Genomic DNA, 23365 nt, shown 5'->3' with positions numbered 1-23365 from the left:
AAATTGCTAATAATGATGGAAGTGTTTGGTCATATTCAAAGGGAATGCTGGAGTTAAGTGACAAATCATACCTGCTAAATCAGCTGAGCAGGCTTGGCTGCAAACAAGAAACATCCTAATCGCTTCAGTGCATTATGGGTAATGTAGGCCCTTGCGGAGGCTAGTGCGCAGGCGCACGGGCCGCTTCTCGTCCGCTCCTGATTGGCTGAATTCTTTCGCCAATCAGGTGGGGGGCTTTAAATAGGTAAGTCATTAGTCCGAAATTGCGGTACACACCAGGACGCTATACAAGCTGGATTGACGATGAAGGTATTATTCGCCCTATGGATAATTACATTGTTGATTTAATGCTATGATAATATATCACAGCATTTATCTTATAACATTGCTTAATCTAGAACCTTTGTTCATATTCACCAGGCTCATACACCACACTTGATGTGGAAACTATATGCACCTATTTCAGTCAGTGCTCCATTTGAAGTGATTAGGCTGTTTCTTGTTTGCAGCACAATTGCAGTCAATCCACAAGATTCACTAGTAGTTCCGATTGATCAATTATTATCGATCCTTCCAGAGTCCTGGGTTTCTCATTAATTTACCTGTTATTTTTGGTGAGTATTGAGGACCTTTTGTCCTTTTCTTTTTCATTATAATTGATTGAGCTTTTTTAGCCTTATATTTGTGTACTTCTACAGCTACTTTCAACGGCCTTTTTTCAAGCCCCCTGCAGTCACACTAAGGCAGTGAGGAAGCGACCCCCACTTTGGAGATGTCCTATCCGTTCCTCTGTGGTTCAGTGGGTATGTAGTAATGATCCTTGATTGATGTTATTTCCATCCTTGTTGGGACCTATTGGTTGGGGGATATTGCATTTGTCTAGTCTCCCTGCACTTGTGTTGATTACCTGCACAGCATTGTCCTTCACTATATCCAGTATATTTGGTTATACTAACATGAAACTTTCTTTTTGTAGAATTACAACCTTATATATCCCCTGAGGAAGCCAATGTATTGGCGAAACTAGTAGGGATTATTTGTTCAATTCTTCCATCCATTGGTTGTAAACATCTGCCTATGCCCCATTCTGTAACCTACATTGTGTATGAATTGTCTTTTGTCTTTTTAGTGATTTTGTAATAAACTGAATGATTTTAATATCTGTTTTCCTGCATTTTTGGCACCGCAATAATCCCACTATCTAGTCCTTTGTTTCTATCTATACCTTTTGGGATGAGGTGCCTTATCTAATCCTGAGACACACATACCACCAAAACTCTCTCTACTTTTCTTGGTATAAAATGACAATCTGTATCCCCAGCTTGCCTAAGGTCAGCCTTAAAGTTTAAATTTTTTGTGAAATATTTTTCTTTAAATTCAGCAGGAGGCACAGTACATACAAAGGATTAAAAGTGTCCCTTATACTGGTGACTTCTGTGCTGCTTGAATTCTTCAGTCCTCTGCCCCAGCATACCTTTACAACTGTGATCTTCCAGTGCTGCTGGTGGGGTGAATATGAGTGACTGCATCTGTCACAGGCACTCATCAAAAGTTTGATTGACCTTTCTGCCTCCCTGCTCCATTTATAGAAGATATCTGATAGAAGATGCACTAGCAGTTCAAATCCCATAAAAAAAGTGCCCTATGAATGGAGGATGTGGACCTTTCATTCATCTGCTGTGTATGCCACATTGCAAAACAATTTTTTATTGGTTCCCTATGACATGGTGTATTGTCTTCATATTGGATTAGGTCACAAAATGACTGTTACAGGATCTGAATTGTTGATTATATGCCAACAAAAAAAGCAAGCAGGTGGCAATTAACTATTACCCAGTATTGCCTGTAGGCGTTATGTAACTGATCTTTGCCCATTAATGACTTAGCATGCCTTACCCTATGGCAGGATGGACATCTTGGTAAAAGAAGGGTTTTGCTTCCTTAGGTCATGCCCACCTGATGACTGGTGGGATAATATTCAAGAAGCAGCATGAAGGGTGGAGGAAGTACAACTCCACAGAATTTTTGAAACAGAAGCAGGGAGCTCTTTGCATTGCAGGTAGTTAGGTACAGCTTCCTCCACAGCAAGAACAGTGATCAGCACAATAGTGCTGTGTGTGTCAACCCATTAGAAAAATGATGTGCAGTGGCTAATTAGACTTCAGCCTGTTGACATCGGATCAGTGAAGCATAGGTTATCCCTGTTGTATGCTGTAACTGGTATTGTTTTTTATATTGTGCTGACTATAAAATACCGTATTTATCGGCGTATAACACGCACTTTTTTCCCCGTAAAATCAGGGGAAAATCGTGGGTGCGTGTTATACGCCGATCCCCGCTATTTTGTGATCTATCGGAGCGATCGCCGCCGACATTCACATAGCGTGTATTTTTAAATATGGTGCCGCCGAGAACACAGTGACTGGGCGGAGCCGAGATACACATAGCCGAGGGTTCTCGGCTCTTCTCGGCGCCGTTCACAGTCCCACCCAGTCCCGCCATTGGACCTCTGTTATGTCCATCATAGGGACTGGGCGTGACTGTGAACGGCGCCGAGAACCCTCGGCTATGTGTATCTCGGCTCCGCCCAGTCACTGTGTTCTCGGCGGCGCTCGTTCAGTTGAACGAGCGCCGCCGGGTCCCTCCGAACTCCGCGGCGCCATATTTAAAAATACACACTAAACTTGTGTATGTCAGCGGCACTGGGAACAAGGCTGCACTGACCACTGGGGGCAAGGCTGCACTGGGGCAAGGCTGCACTGACAATTCTGCACTGGGGCAAAGCTGCACTGACAAGGCTGCACTGGGGCAAGGCTGCACTGACAAGGCTGCACTGACAAGGCTGCAGATGGACAGGATAACGCTGCATTGATGGGCATTTTGATGTAAGTTTTTTTTTCCTTAAACTTCCCTCCTAAAAGTTTTTTTCCTTAAAATTCCCTCCTAAACTTGGGGTGCGTGTTATACGCCGGCACGTGTTATACGCCGATAAATACGGTACATTTGTTATGAGGCATAATGAGAGCATGTTTACTCTTCTAGCTATGAAATAATCAGCAGAGGTGGAGTCAGCTTCAACCACAATAAGGTGACCAATCCAGATGAAGTTCTTGTGCTTGGTACGCACATTCTCCGGAACGGACTGTCTCTTATCAAGGTGGGGAAGAAAAACCTGTACATTGTAAAGTGGCTGCAGCTGTGAAGACAGAGAACACTCCAAATGCCCTGTGTGTACTGGAGGAATACCCGACCGAGCTAATGCTGCTTCCTACAAGGTTGTTACTCTCACTAAGTGAGAAACTGTTTTGCACATACATGAAACTGTGTTATAATAAACTGGATCAGTTGAATTTTTAAACAAAATTAGGTTTCCACTGACTTTGATTTCTGAAGAGTGTCAGAGGAAGGTTCTTGTCTGATGTTCAGGACATGATATGGATCAGTAAAGAGAACCCATAATTTTTAAATGTTCAGGCTGGCTTGTTCTCCTTGCCTCATTACTTAAAGTGTTTGTTACCCAAAAAAAAAAAAAAAGGATCCTGTTCCCTTAAAGCAGTGGTTCTCAACCTGGGGGTCGAATGACGATTTGCCAGGGGTCACCGAATCCTGGGATGTTCTTGAAGCCCGCACCGCTCTCCCAGCCCTATCGCGGCTGCCCAGCAGGGCTGTCCCTGCAGCTTGTGGCTGCCCAGTTGGGCTGTTTTTGGAGCCCGCAGCCACCCACTCAGCCTCCTCACATCCGCCCAATAAATTCACGGTATGGGTGGGGGGCAGAGACTGGAGGTCAACTGACTGGTGAGGAATTTGAAGAGGGAGGGGCTGGAGGAGACCCTATCATCTGATTTTGGCATAGGTGTAACTGCTGCGAGTCCCCACAGGGCTGGAGACACAGTGAAGCCGGAGACACAGTGAGTAACACTACCTGTGATTAGAGTTGCAATTAAAAGTCCCCACTACAGTTCTCAGATCAGCAGATGACCTTGATCAAGAGCACCTAAGTTGGCAGATCAGAACTCCCCTCAGCACTGCCACTGATCCCACCCCCCCCCACCAAGGAGTAAGAGAAGGAATAAAAATAGAGAATACATGGAAGAAAGAGGGGGAGGAACAAAGAAAATGGGAGCGAAAGAACAAGAAAGACGGCTAGAGAGGGGGATGGGGAAAAAAGACAAGAAATTAGGATAGAGAGAGATAAAAGGGAAAGAAAGGAGAACAAAGAGAGTGGTACATCCTAAAATGTACCAGAAGGGGTTTTAATACTGTACAAGTGGAAGGGATTTGGGGAGCAAATTACTTGTTTTGCCTTGGGTGCTGACAACCCATGCTACGAAAATTTTTTTACTGTTGGAGTCCCCACAACTTGGGAAATTTTATCAAGGGGTCGCAGCACTAGAAAGGATGAGAACCACTGCCTTAAAGCATGTTATACAGCACAGTACTTGTGCTGTGTAATTTGGCCCCCTGTATCATCTGCAATAACTGGCTGATCCTGCCCTCCCTCCTGTAAACTGACCTTGGTTTATTATGGCTGCTGAGCCCTGACACCATGGTCAGTTTACGTGCCTCTGTCATCTGCAGCTCTACTCTCCTGTGTCCTCCCCTCCCTGCCTGTCAGCTCCATCCACTCCACGATCCTCCCCTCCTGCTGCTTTCATAATACCATATCCTTGCTACAATTCCCTATGCTAGATCAAATAAATTCCCTAGTGCATTTGTTTTCTTTTTTTTTTAAATGCCGCTGTGTACCTAATTTCAGAGCACCGATCGGCGCTCACGTGACCAGCTGCCTCTCTCCTCCTTTCCTCCTCCTGGCTGATGTCAGCAGGGGTTTCTCAGCCCGCCCACTTTGCTTTTCGCTTGAGAGAGAAGCGGCCGGTCACGTGAGAGCCAATTGACACTCTGAAATTAGGTACACAGCGGCATTTAAAAAAAAAATGCACTAGGGACAATATTTAACATAGCAGAGGGGATTGTAGCAAGGTTATTTGCGTGGCTTAACAACCCCTTTAACAGATCAAGAATAAGTTTGTAGCCAGTAAGGTTGGGGGATCCAACATGGATGCTATGGGTCTGGGTAGTAAAGCGTGAGGTGAGGATGATAGGGGGTAAAACCTTCCAGAGTGGTTGATATTGAAACTTTTTTTTTTTTAAACTTAATCTTATTTTTATCACATAGCACAATCATTTTCATGCACAGAAACCCTGAGACGCCTGTGTTTAGGTATGTATATGTGGGGGCAGGAGAGAGAATTTTTTGGAAGGGTTTTTAAGTGCTTAGGTATTTGGGTATATCCTTAATGTTCACACTCTCGCTCTTCCTTTTTTATCTTTATTTTTTACATTTTATTTTTTACTTAATCTTATTTTTATCACATAGGGGACCAGAAGACCGGTCTGGTCATGTGATATGGCAGCTCCAACTCAGCTGTCTAAGAGATCGCTCAACAACGGCTGTGAATTCCTGAAGCCATGATAAGGCCCAGCTGCTCTTTGACACGTGGGGAGCTAGAGCTTCTGGATCACGTGACTGGACCAGAGTATGCAGGATGGGTAGGAAGGGGGTGGAGGAACATTTTAAAGAATAGTTAGTGTTAGTCTTAGCCTGCACTTTAAAGGACGGTCAAAAATAGTAGATCTACTGTTAAAACGATTTCATCATTATGGAAGTATATGACCTTATGACCGTATAAAATGTAAAATTACTTCTGGTCACCATTCTGGCATGTGATGCAGAGTACAGGGTAAGCTGCTTCTCACTTTCTAGTGATGGCTGTCATTTAGCTGTTGGGAAAAGTAAGTCTGCAAGGGGAAGTTTTGTAATTTTATTTTTTTTTCATTGTGGATAAAGTAAGGGATAAAGCCAATGGCAGAGAGCGCTGACTGGAGTGTTCTGATGGAAGGTGGGGGTGGTAGAGTCCCCTCTGTCAGAACACAATAGCACAGGAGGGGAGATCACCGTACTAACAGCGGAAAACTTTTGAGCTTTCAGTGTTTATTCATTCAGCCCGCTGGGTTGAACGAAAAAATAAACGAGTAGTGTACCAGACTTAAAGGTAAGTCTAGAGTTCACCTTCGTTGGAGAATGCAGAATGAAAAGTAGAATGCAATGCACTAAAGAACATACCAGCACACATATAATATAACTTGTGTTCGTGTGCGTTAGATGGTCATTAAACCCAGACTATGAAAAATTCTCATTACATGCTATATAACAGAGTGTTCATACTCACAAAGCCTGCAAAAGCATTCATTTTGTGAAGAGTGAATATACCTGGTTGATCCTGCCTTCAGCTGTCCCTTCCAACGCCTCTGTTTCCTGCTGCAGGCTGGGATTGTGTAGACCATTCGTTGTCCTCTACACAGCATGCTCCTATTTCAGTTCCCTTTCAACCTCTTTATTTCCTCCCTTTTTTCTCACCTGTGCAGCCCACATGACTATGGAGTCACACGTAGGTGTATACAAAGTGGTAAATGACAGCTCACTCACTCCCTCGTCTTCCATGTCCTCCTATTGCTAAACACTATGGGGGAGGGATATACAGTAGTATGCTGATTGACTAGATTCACAACTCACAAAAAGCTTGTTAATATAAATCAGTATTAAATGTACTTAATATATTGCTAGAACCTGTAAAGTTAAAAAAAGAGCCTTGGATGCAGATGCCTTCTGAACAAAACGCTAGTGTGTCCATCATCTTTGACTCCACCTACACCATATTATTGCTCAAAAAAAGACACATTTGATGTTCAAAAATGATGTATTGGGAGCATCTGTAAAACAGGCTGGGTTCACACATGCTGTGGCCGTGGCTCACAGCAGGGGGGTCCATTGCGTCCCTGTTCACTGATTCAGGTCCGAAGTTTTGTCTGAATTTGCACCTGAATCGGAACCAAAGACGCACAGGACCCTTTTCAATTGTAGACCGCGGCCACCCCAGAGCTGTGTGAAATTGCTCCATTGCGAGCCGAGCACACTCTCATGTCATGCGAATTGGATGCGGCGATAAGTGTGAACCCGGCCTTAGCCCAGGTTCACACTGAGCTGGGGGAGTGAAGCTGTGCGAGTTCAACTGAACTCGATGATTTCACTCCCCCATGTCAGTCCCGATTTCAGACGCGATTTCACAGACATCTGTGTGGGTTTCTGCAAAAAAAAAAAAAATTGCAAAAAGTAGTACAGACTACTTTTTGAAATTGGTGCGGCGCCGCAAATGCAGCGTCGCAATGATTAGGACGGTGCAATTGCCGCCGATTTGACATGTCAAAATGAACCAGTGTGAACCAGGGCTTTCACTGTATTTGATATTTTTTAATCTAATTTTACTTGCTCTTCTCAAACTGTTTTTCTTTTTTTAGTCATGTGACTAACAAAGCACCAATCAGGGCTGCCCCCCCCCAGCAGTAACAGTGCTGCAAGAATAAGGTACTCAGACCAGTGTTTTTCAACCTTTCTTCAGTCAAGGCACCCTTTAAAATGATGCAAAATCTCAAGGCACCCCATTCTAAAATGTAAAAAACAAAACTAATAGTTTTACATAACATAGCAACATTCACACACTTAGGACACTCAATGTGATTTATACTTCCAAAGCAAAAACACCTTTGCACACTGGTACAGATTAGCATTGCAATGTTTCTCTCCCTCACTCTGCTAATGTGACCACAGTGCTGACAAAGAAAGGCAGGGGAAGGGTAAACAAGGATGCTGTGGAGGGGCCAGAAGTCCTCCTTATCAACCGATGGATGCCAATTACATCATTGATTTCTAGGATGCTGCAGCTGGAAGGTTGTAATGGTACCTAATGAAAACTTGTGATTTTGTGTAACTAAAAGGCGGGCTCGATCCACCTGCTGGCTTGTATACAATTTTTGGAAAATCTTTAGGCATTTTGCCAAGGCACCCCTGAAGAAACCTGAAGGCACCCTGGTTGAAAGGCTGAGTTAGAGAATTAAAAAAAAAATACAGTGGTATGAATTATGGCATATAACACTTCTCTTTTTAGTATCAGTTTAAGTGGAAATGAACCCCAAGGTGTATAGTTGGGGCTCTGCTTCAGTTTTTGCCCCAGTGAAGCCACACCTATATAAAGAATTCAGGTGTCTCAGTCACACCGATTCCTAACAGGTACAAAAAAAATAGAGCACAGGTGAGCAATCCACTGCATAGAGCCCTGTCCTCAACCCTACTAAATACTGGGCACAAAATCCCTCAGTCATACTCCAAATTCCCAGAAGAAGGGAGCCACAATGGCAAGGGGGCAGCTTAATATTAATGCCTGTGGTGTTTGAAATGGGATGTTCAGTTGGCTGTTGAAGTTGTAATGGTCAGGTGTCCACAGACTAGTGTGTCTTGAGCCTCGTACACAGGATCGGATTGTTGGCCAACAGAGCGTCAAGACTTTTGTCAAAAGGGTGTGTGCCTGGATCTTGTCTTGCATACTAACTGCACACAATTGTCGACCACCAAACACGAACGTAGTGACGTACTACGTGGAATTTCAGCTCTTGAGCGGCACCCTTTGGGCATCTTCTGCTAATGTCGTGTTTGGTGAGCATTGATTCCGAGCATGCGTGTTTGTACTTTGGACTTTTGTGTGACGGACTTGTGATATGAAAATCTAACAGACCGTTGCCTGCCAAAAATTTACTAGCCTGCCATCCAACATTTGTTGGCTGAAAGTTGGACAACAATTGTCTGAAGGAGCGTACTAATGGTCGGATTTTAGGCCAACAGTCTGTCATCACACAATCCTCTGCCAACAATCGGATTGTGTGTACGAGGCTTTAGCGGTCCTTCTTATATCTCTTATATCGTCACTTATCTCCATAGAAGTTGCTTGAAATGCTAAGGACACAGTCATTCCTCAAGAAAACTAAAGACAGACACACCATCATATAACATTCTTTTGTGAATTCAGTTTATTTGCAGGTACAGCCATAAAGAGAGGCTCCAGTGGATGAACAAAGCAAGAGAAGCCCGTGCAGTAGAAGAAGTAATATATACATTGTCTATAGACATTACAATAACTGCTAATGTTATTTGTTGAGATTTATATACATAAAGGATACAATAAAGAACACCATTATTACGATTGTCAGACATCACACTTCCCATGTGGAATACAAGACACAATATAATGTTAGTGGGCTCATTCAGACAAAGGGCAGTTGAGGTTGCGCATACAGCAGTAGTAGGACACACAGCCTATTTGCTCAGCCACTGAGCACATTGAAAGTCAAAGACGTTGAGTAACTTGTATCAGATTCTCATGAGTAAGGCAAATCTAGGCTAGGGATTACTACAAACCCCCTGAGATTTAAGATGCTTGAAGCAGTGCACGTCAATGTAAATTGTATCCAAACGTTTAGACAAAACAGAGACAGCCATTTTGAGAGTGAAACCAATAATAAAAAAATAACTTCAAAGAGGACCGGAAGATATTTCAGCATCCAAAGAATTCAAAAGAAATTATTCAGTAGACACCTGTGCTGGTAACAGCCATGCTCTTACTCATCTGCCACATGCTAGTTCATTGAACCAGCATAGTAACCTTTATAGAGCTATCAAGTGCTTCCTTAGTCAGGCCATGGAGGTTTCCATCAGTCCTCTCAAAAAGATGTTTAGCTTTGTAGTGAAAATTTTATATTTTTTAAATGGCACGCATTAATTGGAAAGTTTTTACCTCCCTCCAATCACATCCCCTTGAGCTGCATAGGCACCACCAGCTAAACATGACTCATTAATCTGAGCACATGCCGAGTGCAGTGGTGCAGGTTTTTAGCCAACATAATGCCTCCTCACCCCCCTATCAAATGCCCTCTGAAGAGCATCCTCAGCCAATGGCTCCTCAGAGAGTATCCAATGGTTTTTTCTTCCTAGCAACAAGGCAAGTCATGGGGATTGCTAATTGTGAATTTTTCAGCTAGGCTTCTGGAGGGGCCCAAATGGCCTACAGGTATGACAACATATTTATTGAACATTTTACAAAGCTGCACATGTTTTTAATATCCACTGCATAGGCTTTTTTTTATGGAAAAGGTGGACTTGGCATTGGTTTCACTCCACAGAATGGTTATCTCTGCTTTGTGGAGACAAAGAACACTCTGTAGGTAGGGAACTTGAGTCCTCAATCCTCAACCATAGTATATATCCTGTGATTTTTCTGTAAGAAATGCTAATCTACACTGTTATCCTACATCGTACGTTGAACTTGGCAGTCACTTTTGAAGATTGTACATGGAGCACCAAACTAAATGGGTCACGTGCATGTATTTGTAAACTGATTCTAAAGATACATAGTGGTAGGAGAGAATGTGTGAGTTCAGTGGGATTCCACCATAATGTATCCCATTTGGTCCCAAAATTCTAAGCTGAAGAGAGATCAAATAAATAAAGAGAGAACCAGAACCTTAATTAATCATTACATTTCATATAGATTATATTCATAACTCTAATATAGACACAATAAAGTTTGTGGTGACTATTATCTAGTGTTCTTAGTATTTTATTCAGGGTGTTAAGATGTGAAGAATCATGTGCAGATAGTGTGAATAATAATCAAACGTTACCTTCGTGAAGAATGCCTGAGGTCCAGTAGTACAGGTCCAATAGAAGATGTAGTTGTTTTAAAGACCAGTAATCCTTACCTAACTGGTTTACCCAAAAAAAAAAAAATTCAAAACATTTACATTACAATTGATTTAGGCCTCATTCACATGGCCGTCTAGAGCCATACACCACCCAGATCAGCGTATATCTTGGGTGGATAAGGTCAGGTGCTTGTGATTAGCTGAGAACGCTCTGCCTGTACGAATCAATGACAGGCTCAGCATCTGTTCACATGTAATTGCACATAGAGCGAATACCTGCTTTTAAGGACAGATGAAGCTGCCCTGGATGCAAACTTTCTGTATACAGGGCCGCTCATTTGCCCCGAATCCATAGGCATGTGCATTAGATGTGCCTGGGCACACCTTAATCACCTCATGCACCAGTGTTATTCAGTGCATTATCCAATGTGCAACCATGAGTAATCCTTCCTATTTTAACAGCAGCGCTAGATCTGCTGTGTCACCTCCCTTGCCGGCCAGGGGAGGGGGGTGCCTGTGAGCTGGGGACAGATGCACTGTACCGTGCCGATCCAGTTGTCCAAGCCCAGTACAGTGTGTTGTACAAACAGGACGGAGGAGGCTGATTCTGCTCCGCCTCCCTTGCTATCCCTGTTATGTCTGCCCTGCCACACATTCCACCCCTTGACTTGCACACGCTGCTGTGAAGGCGGCAGATTTAAATATACATTAGCTCTAGATCCTGGCTGCCTGAGCCTCAGGGGGACCAGCCTGGGGCCATGATTGTGACTAGCAGGCATACTGAACACCCCACTTCTCTTTGTCACCCCCACCAACCCACTCTCTTTTCCCCCTCCTCTCCTACATTCTCATCTCCCTCCTTCTCTCTTCTGTCTCCTACCCCACTTTGTTTCTAATAGGATTTTCTGTCATATTTCAGGTTCTCAGTAAAAAAAAAAAAAAAAAAGCATTGTCAGTAGATTTTTCATGTTTTGTCAGTAAAAAAAAAAAAATTGTGGGAGGTTGGGAACCCCATCAGGAAGGAGCTGAGTGAGAGCCTAAAGGCCACACAAGACAATTAACCCCTGAGCCCCCGTTCACACCAGTGCGATTTTATAGTTTCAGATTGCATGACAAGTCGCACCCCAATGCTGACAATGGAACCGTTCAAATAGCCGCCATTAGTGTTGCAGCGACTTTGAAAAAGTCCTACTTTTTGCCAATGAATTGCGACTTGCATCTGTTGTATGAAGCAGCAAGCCGTAATAAAATCGGCAGTGCAAATCGCACTGATGTGCAGCTTTAAAATCGTGCTGAAGTAGTGTGACTTCAAAGCCGCACCAGTATGAACGGGGGCTCAGTCATTGGTCATCTTTACTGTACTGTGTAACCATCGGGTGCTACCTACAACAATTAAAAACACACAAACTTTTGCCGCAGCACACTGCACATGCCGCACTTTTTTCTTTGGTATAAGGGCCCAAATGATGATCTTGCACAGTGATCTGGCCCACTGGTTTCATAAAATGCCCTTACCATGCGCATTTGATTATGGCTCTGTGTGCTGGCAGGGAGATGAGAAAGATCTCCCTCTAACTGGCTCTGCCATGAGATGTAAAATGTATTAAAACATTAAAATTTTTTTTAAATCATTTCAACATATGTGTGAATATATGTATGTGTTTGAGCTTTGGGGGGTACCAGGGACATGCAGTCAGGCTAGGCAGGTGAGGCAGAGCCTCACCTGCCATTAACATAAAAAAAAATGATCAACATCGAGGGTTGTACCTCGACCTGGGGTCATACCTGAAGTCCTACCCCACCACTGGTCAAAATTTGGGGCTCCTATCATCTATGGTTCCAGAGATACGGGGCTCCTTGTGCAGCCTGTCAGAAGCCACATACAGAGCGGCCAGTTTAAATACAAGCTGGCACACTCTGCTGCAGACTGAGAGGATGAGCTCACAGTGCCAGCTTGGAGTCTTGGACCAATAGTAAAGCACCATTGGTCCAAGCTGTCCAATAAAAATGCTGCAGTGGAGGCACGCCTCTCACGGCAGTGTCATAGAAGGGGCATGTGTCTAAAAGACAAATACTCCCTTCCACCCCTCTTAACTACAAGGAAAAAACATGGGTTTATGGCTATAAAATTTACCCATAATCCCATGTTTTTCTCACAGTTAAGAGGGAGAATGAGAATCTGCTGCTGCTGAAAGGTACAAGCTAAATCATATCTTATTATGCTATATGTTATAAGATAATTTATTATTTATCTACCGTATTTATCGGCGTATAACATGCACTTTTTCCCCCTGAAAAAGGGACTGTGAGTGATTGAGCGCCGGGTACACAGGAGATTGCGGATGTGTGTAATCCACACTGGCGAGGCGGCAATGATCGGCAAAGGCGAGTCTACAGATGGACACTAAACAGGCTGCAATGATGGGCATGTTAGAGGCTGCAGAAGGGCACTAAACAGGCTGCAATAATGGGCACATTAGAGGCTGCAGATGGGCACTAAACAGGCTGCAATAATGGGCACATTAGAGGCTGCAGATGGGCACTGAACAGGCTGCAATGATGGGCATGTTAGAGGCTGCAGATGGGCACTAAACAGGCTGCAATAATGGGCACATTAGAGGCTGCACATGGGCACTAAACAGGCTGCAACGATGAGCATGTTAGAGGCTGCAGATGGGCACTAAACAGGCTGCAACGATGGGCATGTTAGAGGCTGCAGAAGGGCACTTTAGAGGCTGCAGATGAGCACTAAACAGGCTGCAATAATGGGCACAGTAGAGGCTGCAATGATGGGCATGTTAGAGGCTGCAGATGGGCACCAAACAGGCTGCAACGATGGGCATGTTAGAGGCCGCAGAAGGGCACTAAACATGCTGCAATAATGGGCACTAAACAGGCTCCAATAATGGGCACATTAGAGGCTGCAGATGTGCACTAAACAGGCTCCAATAATGGGCACATTAGAGGCAGCAGATGTGCACTAAACAGGCTGCAATGATGGGCATGTTAGAGGCTGCAGATGTGCACTAAGGCTCCAATAATGGGCACATTAGAGGCTGCAGATGTGCACTAAACAGGCTGCAATGATGGGCATGTTAGAGGCTGCAGATGTGCACTAAGGCTGCAATAATGGGCACATTAGAGGTTGCAGATGGGCACTGAACAGGCTGCAATGATGGGCATGTTAGAGCCTGCAGATGGGCACTAAACAGGCTGCAATAATGAGCATATTAGAGGCTGCAGATGGGCCTGGGTCAGGCTGCATTGATGGGCACTGGTGAAGCTGCAGATGGGCACTGATAAGGCTGAAATTTAAGTTTTTTTCTTGAAACTTCCCTTAAAGTTAAGGTGCGTGTTATACATCGATAAATACGATATTTACTTTGAAATTACTGGTTGGAAATTATAACTTCAAACTTCAGTAATTTGTCCATTAAGCCACTTGCTTGAGTACAGATTTTAAAAATATAGTAAATTACCTTAAAAATAATATGTAATAATTATTTGTATATTACTTACTTATGGTAATAACCCCTTGCCACCCAGTATGCTGCGTACACCTATGCCCTGAACCTCATGTAAGCATTCTTTGTGGGATTACATGCTGCAGCAGAGTCAGCCTGTCTTTGATTTTTACAGGCTGAGGGGTCATAGCTAATTGCCAACACCTGTCCACGATTACTGCAGAAATACAATGGTGTATGGCCCTGGATGAGCGTGTCAAAGAGGCCTAAGTTTTAGAAGCTTAATGTAGCTGAAGAAAAATAAGAAAGACAGTCCGGTCCAAAGTAAGATATTTTCCTTAATGACTTGGCATCTGAAATTAAACTCATCTCCCCAATGCTCATGCAGTAACACGCATTTATGACGAACATCATTGCATGCGTTTATACTTGCACAGCATTTTTACAGGTAGGGATGCAGGTTTGTATGTGCAGTACTGCGCTTTTTCCAAAGCTTTGTATGTAAAGGAGGAGAAAATTTTAATGATTGCATGATTCTATAGTACAGCCGTAGTAATAATAATTACAATGGAGATCATGAACGGTAAGAACTGTTTTAATGGACTTAACATGTGGAACTTTGTAGTAGACACCTACATTTATGTATTTGCATTACACTGCAGACCAGTGATGGCTTGGTGGAATTTAGTGCATTGATGTGAAAGCGACCTCACTGGGCTTTTAATAAGGGATCAGCATAGACTAGGTCTGATTTCAGGACCTGCAGCAATCTATATGACCGCACAGTTCCAAGTGCTCTTGTATATAAATACAACTGAGTATTGCAATATTTTCTACTGCTGATGGATATAATCCGGGAAGAAATCTGAGCAGAAAAAATGCCTTGTCTTCACCTTTTCCTGGTTAATATACCCACAGTGATATGAGTGATCCTTCATTTAGTGCTTGTTCATACCAGATGCATGCATGTTAGCACATTTCAATTCATTTTAACATGCATATTGTAGATTTTTATCTGCATTTTGTGAATTAATACGTTAATATATCAAAATATTAGAATACAGCAGGTAGGACTTATTTCCAATGTAACTTAATGCAGCACATTTAAACAGGCCCTCCTGAAAACAAAGGATTTTTTTTGTTGAACTGTCATGGAAAACACCTAGAATGTCATTTAAAGTATAACTAAAGGCAACGCTTTTCTTTTTCTAGTTTTGATAGAATGGAGAGGAATTAGAAGGTCTGTCAGGTTTTTATTGATGACTGTGTCACCGTTAAGGACAGTCACTTTCTATTTTTGTCCTGTTTTTTATCACCAAAAGCGAAAGAAAATTTCCAAATTTGGAATGTCATCAAAACACAGAAATAGAGGGGAAATCTTCCAATGGGAAACACTAGTTCTGGAGAAAATCGGATTCCCTTACTTCAGAGGGATTTCCTCTCACTTCCTGTTTTGGCTATAGGACAGGAAGTGATGGGAGAACTCTCCAGTGGGACATAGAAGGCAAACCCATTCCACCTTAGGCTAAGTTCACACTGGTAATAAAAGCAGGCGTTTGAGGGGCATAAAAATGCCCCTCTAACGCCAATGCAAATGATACCATGGACAGCACATAGTGCTGTTGACATTATCAAAACGTGAAGCGTTCGCATTGCTTTGCTTCAAAATTGAGGCCTCGTGTCGAGTCAGGGGGCATATAAAGCCTTTCAACACCTCCCATTCAAGTCTGTGGTAACGCTTCGCAAATACCCTGGCAGTGTGGTTGCGGGGCGTTAAAATTAGTTTTGTGGAGCGGTTTTAACGTGTCTTATCACTCTTAAAACGCTTCAAAACAGGACGTAGGGCATTTAGGGAGCATTTTTAAGGCTTGTACAACGCCAGTCTTACAGTACACCCATACTAATGCTATAGGAGCGTTTGTTAAGCATTAAAAATTTAGTCAAGCGTGGACAAGCCCTTACACCAGGGATATGCAATTAGCAGACCTCCAGCTGTTGCAAAACTACAAGTCCCATCATGCCTCTGCCTCTGGGTGTCATGCTTGTGGCTTTCAGAGTCTTGCAATGCCTCATGGGACTTGTAGTTCTGCAACAGCTGGAGGTCCGCTAATTGCATATACCTGCCTTACACCATCCTAAATATCACCTGAAGGTACTATGGGTCTATGAATATCAAGACTCCATTGAACTCCATGCAAACAGCTAAATGCACAGTTGCGTGTGGCAACAGATTTCTTATTTTGTGATCTAAACTTCTCTACCAGACAGCAGAGCCAGATCCTCAATCTATACTGCAGCAAGACTTAGTCAAAAATATTGGTTGAGTGATTTTGGCAGCGACAACTTAACTGCATGATTAAGATTTGCCTGGAGTTCCAATTTATTTGCAACTTGGGGTAAAGTGGAGTGAAAGAAAGTGAAGCCCATGTCTTGCTTTTAAGTGTAACTCCAGCCCAATTTATTTGTTTTATTAGTTTTTGATAGAGTGAGGTAGGGTTAGAACTTTTCTTGTGTTTTATTGCTATCTGAGGCCCTGCTTGGGAAATTTCCCTTAATTTTCTTTTTGTTACCATACATGAAGTGGGGAAGCATAGACTGCAACCAAGAAACAGGTTCTAGCCTTCCACTGCACTACTAAAAGGTGTTTTTATTGATGTCTGTGTCCCTTTTGGAGAATCTTCTTTCTTCTCCTCTACCTGAAATGCCAATGTATGTCTTACAATGCATCCTATATATAGATGAAATAATTAGAGGATGACTTTCTTGCGGACTCCATGTTATTTTTAATTTTACATTTTTACAATAAGGTGAATATAGGTTAAGGGGAAAGGGCCCCTTTACATTTCAGTAGAGGAAGGAGTAGATGTTTACCTGTCCCAAATGTTTTCTCTGGCCCTGTGAGGGTGCAGAAGAGCCTTAGGTCCATCAGAAGCAATGTAGTGTTTTAAGACCAGGCCTCTTTTTTCCCTGCCTCCCCTCTGAAAGAACCCTCTGGGTATTAAACAGCATGCACATTGGTATTAACATAACAGGTGGCTTACATAATCACACCCTTTCTAATATACAGATAGTAGTCTATATGACTGATGAGCTAGACTTTTTTTTGTTAAAAAATAGGAGAGTATTGGGTTTTGTAACCGCTTGCTGCCTACGTAACGCATGTGTGTGGCGACAAAGGAGTGGGCTTTAATTACACTGCACATATGTGTCCATGGGCAGCAGTGCTTTCTGTGCTGATTGCACGTTCAGTGCGCCGTCCCAGCACAGTGGCTGAGCTGTCAGAGACCGGATCAGCTCCTGATCACATGATAGATACTTTACACCCCTGGGCATAAATAGATGAGATGCGTTGTTCTGCCACCACTTTGAAGTCGGACCCCAGCGTGAATTCGGCACGACATGCATGCGACTTCTTTAACAGAAGTCAATGCAAGTTGTACCAAAGTCGGACCAAAAGTAGTGCAGGAACCTTTTTCTAAGTCGCACCGATTAGAGCGGTTCCATTGCACTAAATGGGGTTCGACGTCTGATGCGACAAGTGCTCCAAAGTCAGAGCGATTATCACATCAGTGGGAACCAGGCCTTAATGTTCTTCATGTCCCTTTTGTATATTTGTACTTATTGACATTTTGTTGTCCCGCTTACAAAACTAAGGCATGGGTTCTTAATTAGAAGGTTTATTTAACAAGGTAAGCAATTTTTTGATGTGTTGCGTGATTCACACCTAGAAACATCTCGGAGTCCTAAAGATAGGTGAGTGAATGATAAGTTATTACTGGCTGCCATGAGATAGGTCTAATTAACACAGGCTTCAGTTGGTAAACCCTAGTCTAAAGAGCAATGTGTGCATCTAGGATTTACAATGATTTCATCAAGTTTTAAGCCACTGTCTTGAAACCCTTAAGCCCAACTCAGCCAAAAGTTTTTTTAAGTGTATCTAAACCCAAAAGAAAAAAATAATATATTATAGCCACCCAGCATCTGGTTATCCTGCCAATAACACATTGCAAGGGCAGAGGTCTCCAAACTTTCTAAACAAAGGGTCAGTTGACTGTCCTGCAGACTTTTTCTTTTTTTTGGGGGGGGGGGGGGGGGCAGACTGTGGCCACTAGGAGTAGAAAATGCCCCATCATTGGTTTTAGTGGAAGGAATTTTGTTGGTATCAGTGGGAAAATGAGTGCACCATAGTTGATATCAGTGGGAGGAATAGCACCCCATCATTGGTATCAGTAGGAGGAATAGTGCCCATCATTAATGTCAGTTGTGGATGGAATAGTGCCCCAAGGCCTGCAGAGAGGCAAGCAAAGGGTCACATCCACCCCAAGTTTGAAGACCATTGTCCTAGGGTGACAACGCTCACTCTTCTTTCTGTATCAGGACAACAGAAACAAGAAAGAACTACGGAACACTGACTTTCTCCTGCTGTCCATAACAGAGGGGTGTGGTTCTGTAGTCCTCAGAGATAGCTGAGAACTATTTCATTGGTAGCAGACAGCACAGGCAGAAATCAAAAGAAGTCATCAGCTCACAAAATTTCTGTCAGGATTAACAGGTATTTTTTAACTCATCAAAAAGATATAATTAAACATTGAATGGTACACTTAACAGACCAAAAAGGAGCAAATTAATTGTCAGGATTTACATACACTTTAAGTTCTTTGATAGAAGTGGCAAGCATTAGAATGTCTGTCAGACTTTAAATGCTATCTTTGTCCCCATAAAGAAGATTTCTGTTCTCTTCCTATTCTGTCTGACACCCGTTAGCTGGACAGGAAGTGAGGGGAAATCTTCATGGACACAGACAACAATAAAATCCTAAGGGCCATACACACAGGCCGAATATCGGTCATCATTTGGCCCATGTGTATAGCAGCCGGTCGGCCGGCTTCTGTAGAAGGGGCATGACCGAAAGGTCTACCTATTGGCACCTGATCAGCGCTCTCAGCCAATGGTTGAGAGAGCTGATTGATGTGTTCTGGCGGGGGGCCGCCCCCCTATCAGAACACAATAGCTCAGTGGGGGAGATTGCTGTACTAATATCAGGTTGTTAGTACAGCGGCTCCTCCTGAGCTCTTCAGTTTTTTTCATTCAGCCTGCTGGAATGAACAAAAAAAAAAAAAGAATCTGTGTACCAGGCTTAACCCTTCCAAAATTTACCTGAACAAATGTTTATCTTAATCTTCCTTCGGAATCTGATCTGAATCTGAAATTTTAATTCCACTCACTTTTTGTTTTGTCTAACACCTATCGACTTCTAAATGGGAACCCAGACCACAATAAACAGCTGACAGTAGTTCTAACCCTTCCACTCTATCCAAAACTAAGAAATGTTTTGGGTTGGGTTTAAAGCATCATTCCTTCCCAGGCTTGGAGGCATTAACACTGATACCAACGGTAATGTCTGCATTTCAAACAAACATGTTAGCAGGAATCAATTAGCGCCTCCTATTAAGGTGACTTTGTTGTTGCACTAAACCTCTGGTAAAAAGAATTCTCTGCAAAACAAGGCAATATATATCTGTGGCCAGAGCTGGTGCCTCTACTAGTCTCTTTGGCATTTGACACTTCCAGGTGTGTCGGATCCCTATGTTACCCACTGTGTTTCCTTCCTCCGACCCCTACATAACTGCTTTGTTCTGTAGTGCTGTAGGAATCGGACTGAACCACGGCACTCAGCAGGGGACACAGCACCCCGCACCGAGGTTGGTGGATGCTGCAACACTGGAATGGAGGGAAAGTAGTAGAAACAGGCCACGAGAATATGAGGAATCCATTAAGGGTGTCACAAGATACTCTTTTGAATTTCCTCACTCCTCCGCGTGACAAATGTTGGTGTGGCCGACAGATTAGTGCGCCTATCTAGGATGTGGAACATGAATCTCCTGCATGAAGGGGGGGTTTGCAGCACTGAGGCTGGGAGGTGTCCATATAGCAGACACTCCATCCTCAGTGGATGTTAAGCCCCTTGTAGCCGACAGCAATGGGGGACTTATCCCCCTTCAGCTGCCAACCAGGAGATTCCCCAACTAACATTTGACGTAAACAAAGGGGCAGGATGTTTGTAACATTATTGTCCAAATATGGCCATTGCCATACCAACCCCTTTATTTACTTTCAGCTGTCAACTGGCGAATATCCAAGGCAGCACATGAATGGGGCTGGAAATGAGTCATCAATTGCTAGGAAGCCGCCAGCCGCTGACATCCTGGCAGCCATGGGCTCCTGTGCACAAAGCTGTCACATTAATAACAGCTTCCCTGAACATATTCCCAACTCTAAGCACTGGTGTCTCTCTGTATGCCGATTTAGAGTTGGCCATAAAGGATAGGTTTACCTCGTATTTAGGGTGTAACATGTAACAGCACCTGCCCCCCCCCCCCATGACAGTGCACCCTCTGTCACAATTTTAAAACCGTGTAGCCGTGTGGGGTTCCGCCCACACAGTCGCGTCAGGGATTTGTGAATAAATGGATTACAAGTCTTTAAATGGATTACAAGTCTCCACCAAGCAGATTACTTGGAATTCCCAATGAACTACAAGGGCGCTGGTGAACGCTCCTGTAGTGCATTGACACTTCCTACAGCTTTCAAACAGAAAGCCCATACAACGATACAAGCTGAAAGTTGTAGGCAGTGGCTACAGGAGCCTGACATTGTACCCCCGATCTATTAATTGTTGGTGCAATGCTCTGCAGGCTCCTGCAAAAAAATATTTTTTTTTTATCTGAAAAATATGTGCATTTATATGTGTTAAGGTGAACTTATTCTTTAATTATCTGCGAACTGGCAGTAATTCTATTAGAATCTGATGCAGCCTCAGGCCATGAATTAAGCGCAGGCCATGTTAAAGGGACCATGTTGCTAGAAAAGTGTTGTTATCACTTTAGTGAATTCCCCCAACAGCGTCTTGCTTTACAGGGATGTTACCAAATGTTAAGTGCAATGACAGTGTTGCTGTAAGATCTGGGTTTACCACTCTCAGGCTGGAGCTAAAGGGTGCTTCAAAGGTCTTCAAGAAATTTGCTCAAAGTTTCCTAAAAGATATGTAAATTTTCGCTGTACACACTGCATTTCAGATAAACATTTTCACCATGAAACCTGATTAAACTACTAGGACTAACTGTATTTTGCTCTTCACCTTAATAGGCATCATACTTTTCTGTCAACACATCATAACAGAGCTATTACTTATCTATTTCATATTAGCCAATTGAGTACTACACAGGTTTAGCTGTACCCGTCTAGGTGTACGCATATCCAGTCCATAAGTGCTATAACAAAAAGAATTACTGACAACGCCAAGAGAAAATATGTACTAGAAAAATGCATTTAAAATAACATTAAATAGCAACAGAGGATTGATCAATGCATGTATTAGAGACCAGACAATTCACTGTTAACAGAGGGTCTGATTCTCATTAATCCCACCCATGATGTCATTAAAATAACGGCAGGCATTTAGCAACCATTATGCAACCCTCTTCAATGCCACATGACTAAAGTAAGCACAATTCACTCTTAAATACTCAAAAAAAATTATGATAAAACTTTGAAACAAACCACAAAAATCCAAAAATGTTGTGGTAGAGAGATGTTGAAAAGAAGCCTACTACAGTGTAAGACAAATATAAAAATGTCATTATTTTTCTAAGCAGGTGGTCCCAAATGTCTGCACATTAACTGAGCTGTACCGAAGCAGGCTGTTCCAATCCCCTAAATAGAAAAATCTTCTTCCGGAATGAGTTCCCCCTCCCCCCATCAGACCTTTGTCTCCAACGTGAGTACAGAACAGAGCCATCACTGCCATGGTTCAGGAAGTGAAGGAGTCTGGGCATACCCCTACATCAGGCATCAGTCTTCGAAGACATGGAGATCAAGACTCAGCCTTCTCCTTTTCCTTCTTTTTTCCTTTCTTTAGAAATGAGGGAGTACGGAACTTCTTCTTCTTTTTGGAGGGAGATTTGGTTGGGGACCCCTCCGGAGAGGCATTGGGAACCGTCTCAGTTTTCCCTTTGGGGGTTTCTGTAACTTTCTGAACAGTTTCCTCCTGAGGAGGCTGATCCTCTTCTTTCCCGTTTAGCACCACAGCTGGTTGGACCTTTTCCTCCGTAGTTTCTGTTGATAATGGTGCATCCTCCTTCTTCTCTTTTTCTTTAAACAAACAAAAAATATGGAGCCGTAAGTAGAAAATGGCATTGTTATTATGTCAAGACTTCCTCTCTAACTAAGAGTGTCTGAATTATTTTTCGAATCTATAACATAAAATTCAAACATTGGGGATGTACCTAATCCCCCTGGGCTGTGATACAAAATGTAAACTAGATGCTTATGACTTACCTTCATAATTAAAGAAGAACTTCAGGAAGCCTAAAATAGCAGTGTCTGGGGATGTATGTTTCAAATTCACCTACCTCTATGGTGTCCTTCACTGGCAGCAATGCTACAAAATATCTCCACTTCTCGCTGTTCACCTGTTCTCCTATGGTGCTTTTGTTTGCATTCAAGTAGTTGTCCCAGTAGAAGTCTATGGGGCTGACTACATCAATTTAAATAAAGCTCATGGACCAGAAGCCCCTAGGTTTTGACCAGTTGGTATGGAAAGTATATTCACTTTTTTTCCCCCTGCAGTTTTATAATATATATATATATATATATAGTAGAGAAGTGATTCTGACTTCTCTATACATGTATTCTAGACAAAAACTTACATGGATTCATATCTCTGCAGACAAATATTATTAGTATTATTAGTCTGCATTCACTAATAATACAGTATTTCTGTCCTTTTATTATTTTCCAGTGGTTGTGGAATACCACCCAATATGTACCTGATGTCCAGGGACGATTTTATGTTTTGGTAACAAAGGGGGTATGGATTCACCAAAATGTGACGAGACATGAGCACTTGTTAATTCCATCTGAAAAGGGACTATTTAGTCTCAAGATTTCATATCTGATGCTGGCCAGTACAGTGTTGTGCAGAGTGCTGAATACTTACAAACAACCAGAAATAAGTAAATACAAACGTTCCATGTTAACAAGTATTATTAGGAAACAGATGCTGGTTAGGTTGTTATTTTACAGTATGTGTGTTAGTCATTTTAAGGCCCAATTTAGTAAGGCATGCAGAGAGCAATAATGATGTACAAGGTGCAGTAACCTGCTTGCAGCTGATGAGTTCACCATTCATCATTTCCGAATGGTCAGAATAGTAAAGAAATCATTGTAAAGTGGCTACTATGGACTACAGCACTTTGTACAAGGCTCTATGCCTTATTACATAAACCTGCATGGATAAGAGTCATTACAGT

The 23365-nt window shown here is 42.8% G+C and overlaps 2 protein-coding genes across 6 annotated transcripts in view; one reads left to right on the top strand and one right to left on the bottom strand.

The window, feature by feature from the left end:
• The window catches only part of YARS2 (tyrosyl-tRNA synthetase 2), a 38083-nt gene extending 34720 nt beyond the window's left edge, over positions 1 to 3363 (top strand). The window contains exon 5 of the mRNA XM_073621986.1: positions 3043 to 3363. Within this exon, the coding sequence (XP_073478087.1) occupies positions 3043 to 3202 (160 nt within the window). The 3' untranslated portion in view covers positions 3203 to 3363. The remainder of the gene's footprint in view (positions 1 to 3042) is intronic.
• A 5533-nt stretch (positions 3364 to 8896) lies between these two features.
• ADD2 (adducin 2) overlaps positions 8897 to 23365 on the bottom strand; it is a 126010-nt gene continuing 111541 nt past the window's right edge. For 3 of the 5 annotated variants that reach the window (XM_073621984.1, XM_073621982.1, XM_073621983.1), the window contains one exon: positions 8897 to 22205. In XM_073621984.1, coding sequence (XP_073478085.1) covers positions 21928 to 22205 — 278 coding nt within the window. In that variant the 3' untranslated portion in view covers positions 8897 to 21927. The remainder of the gene's footprint in view (positions 22206 to 23365) is intronic. The other 2 variants (XR_012242992.1, XM_073621985.1) reach the window with 2 other exon arrangements.

This window comes from Aquarana catesbeiana, linkage group LG03 (assembly GCF_042186555.1).
Source record: "Aquarana catesbeiana isolate 2022-GZ linkage group LG03, ASM4218655v1, whole genome shotgun sequence".
NCBI classification, from domain to species: Eukaryota; Metazoa; Chordata; class Amphibia; order Anura; family Ranidae; genus Aquarana; species Aquarana catesbeiana.
Note: the sequence above shows the minus strand (reverse complement) of the source record. Positions and strands in the feature narration are given on the sequence as shown.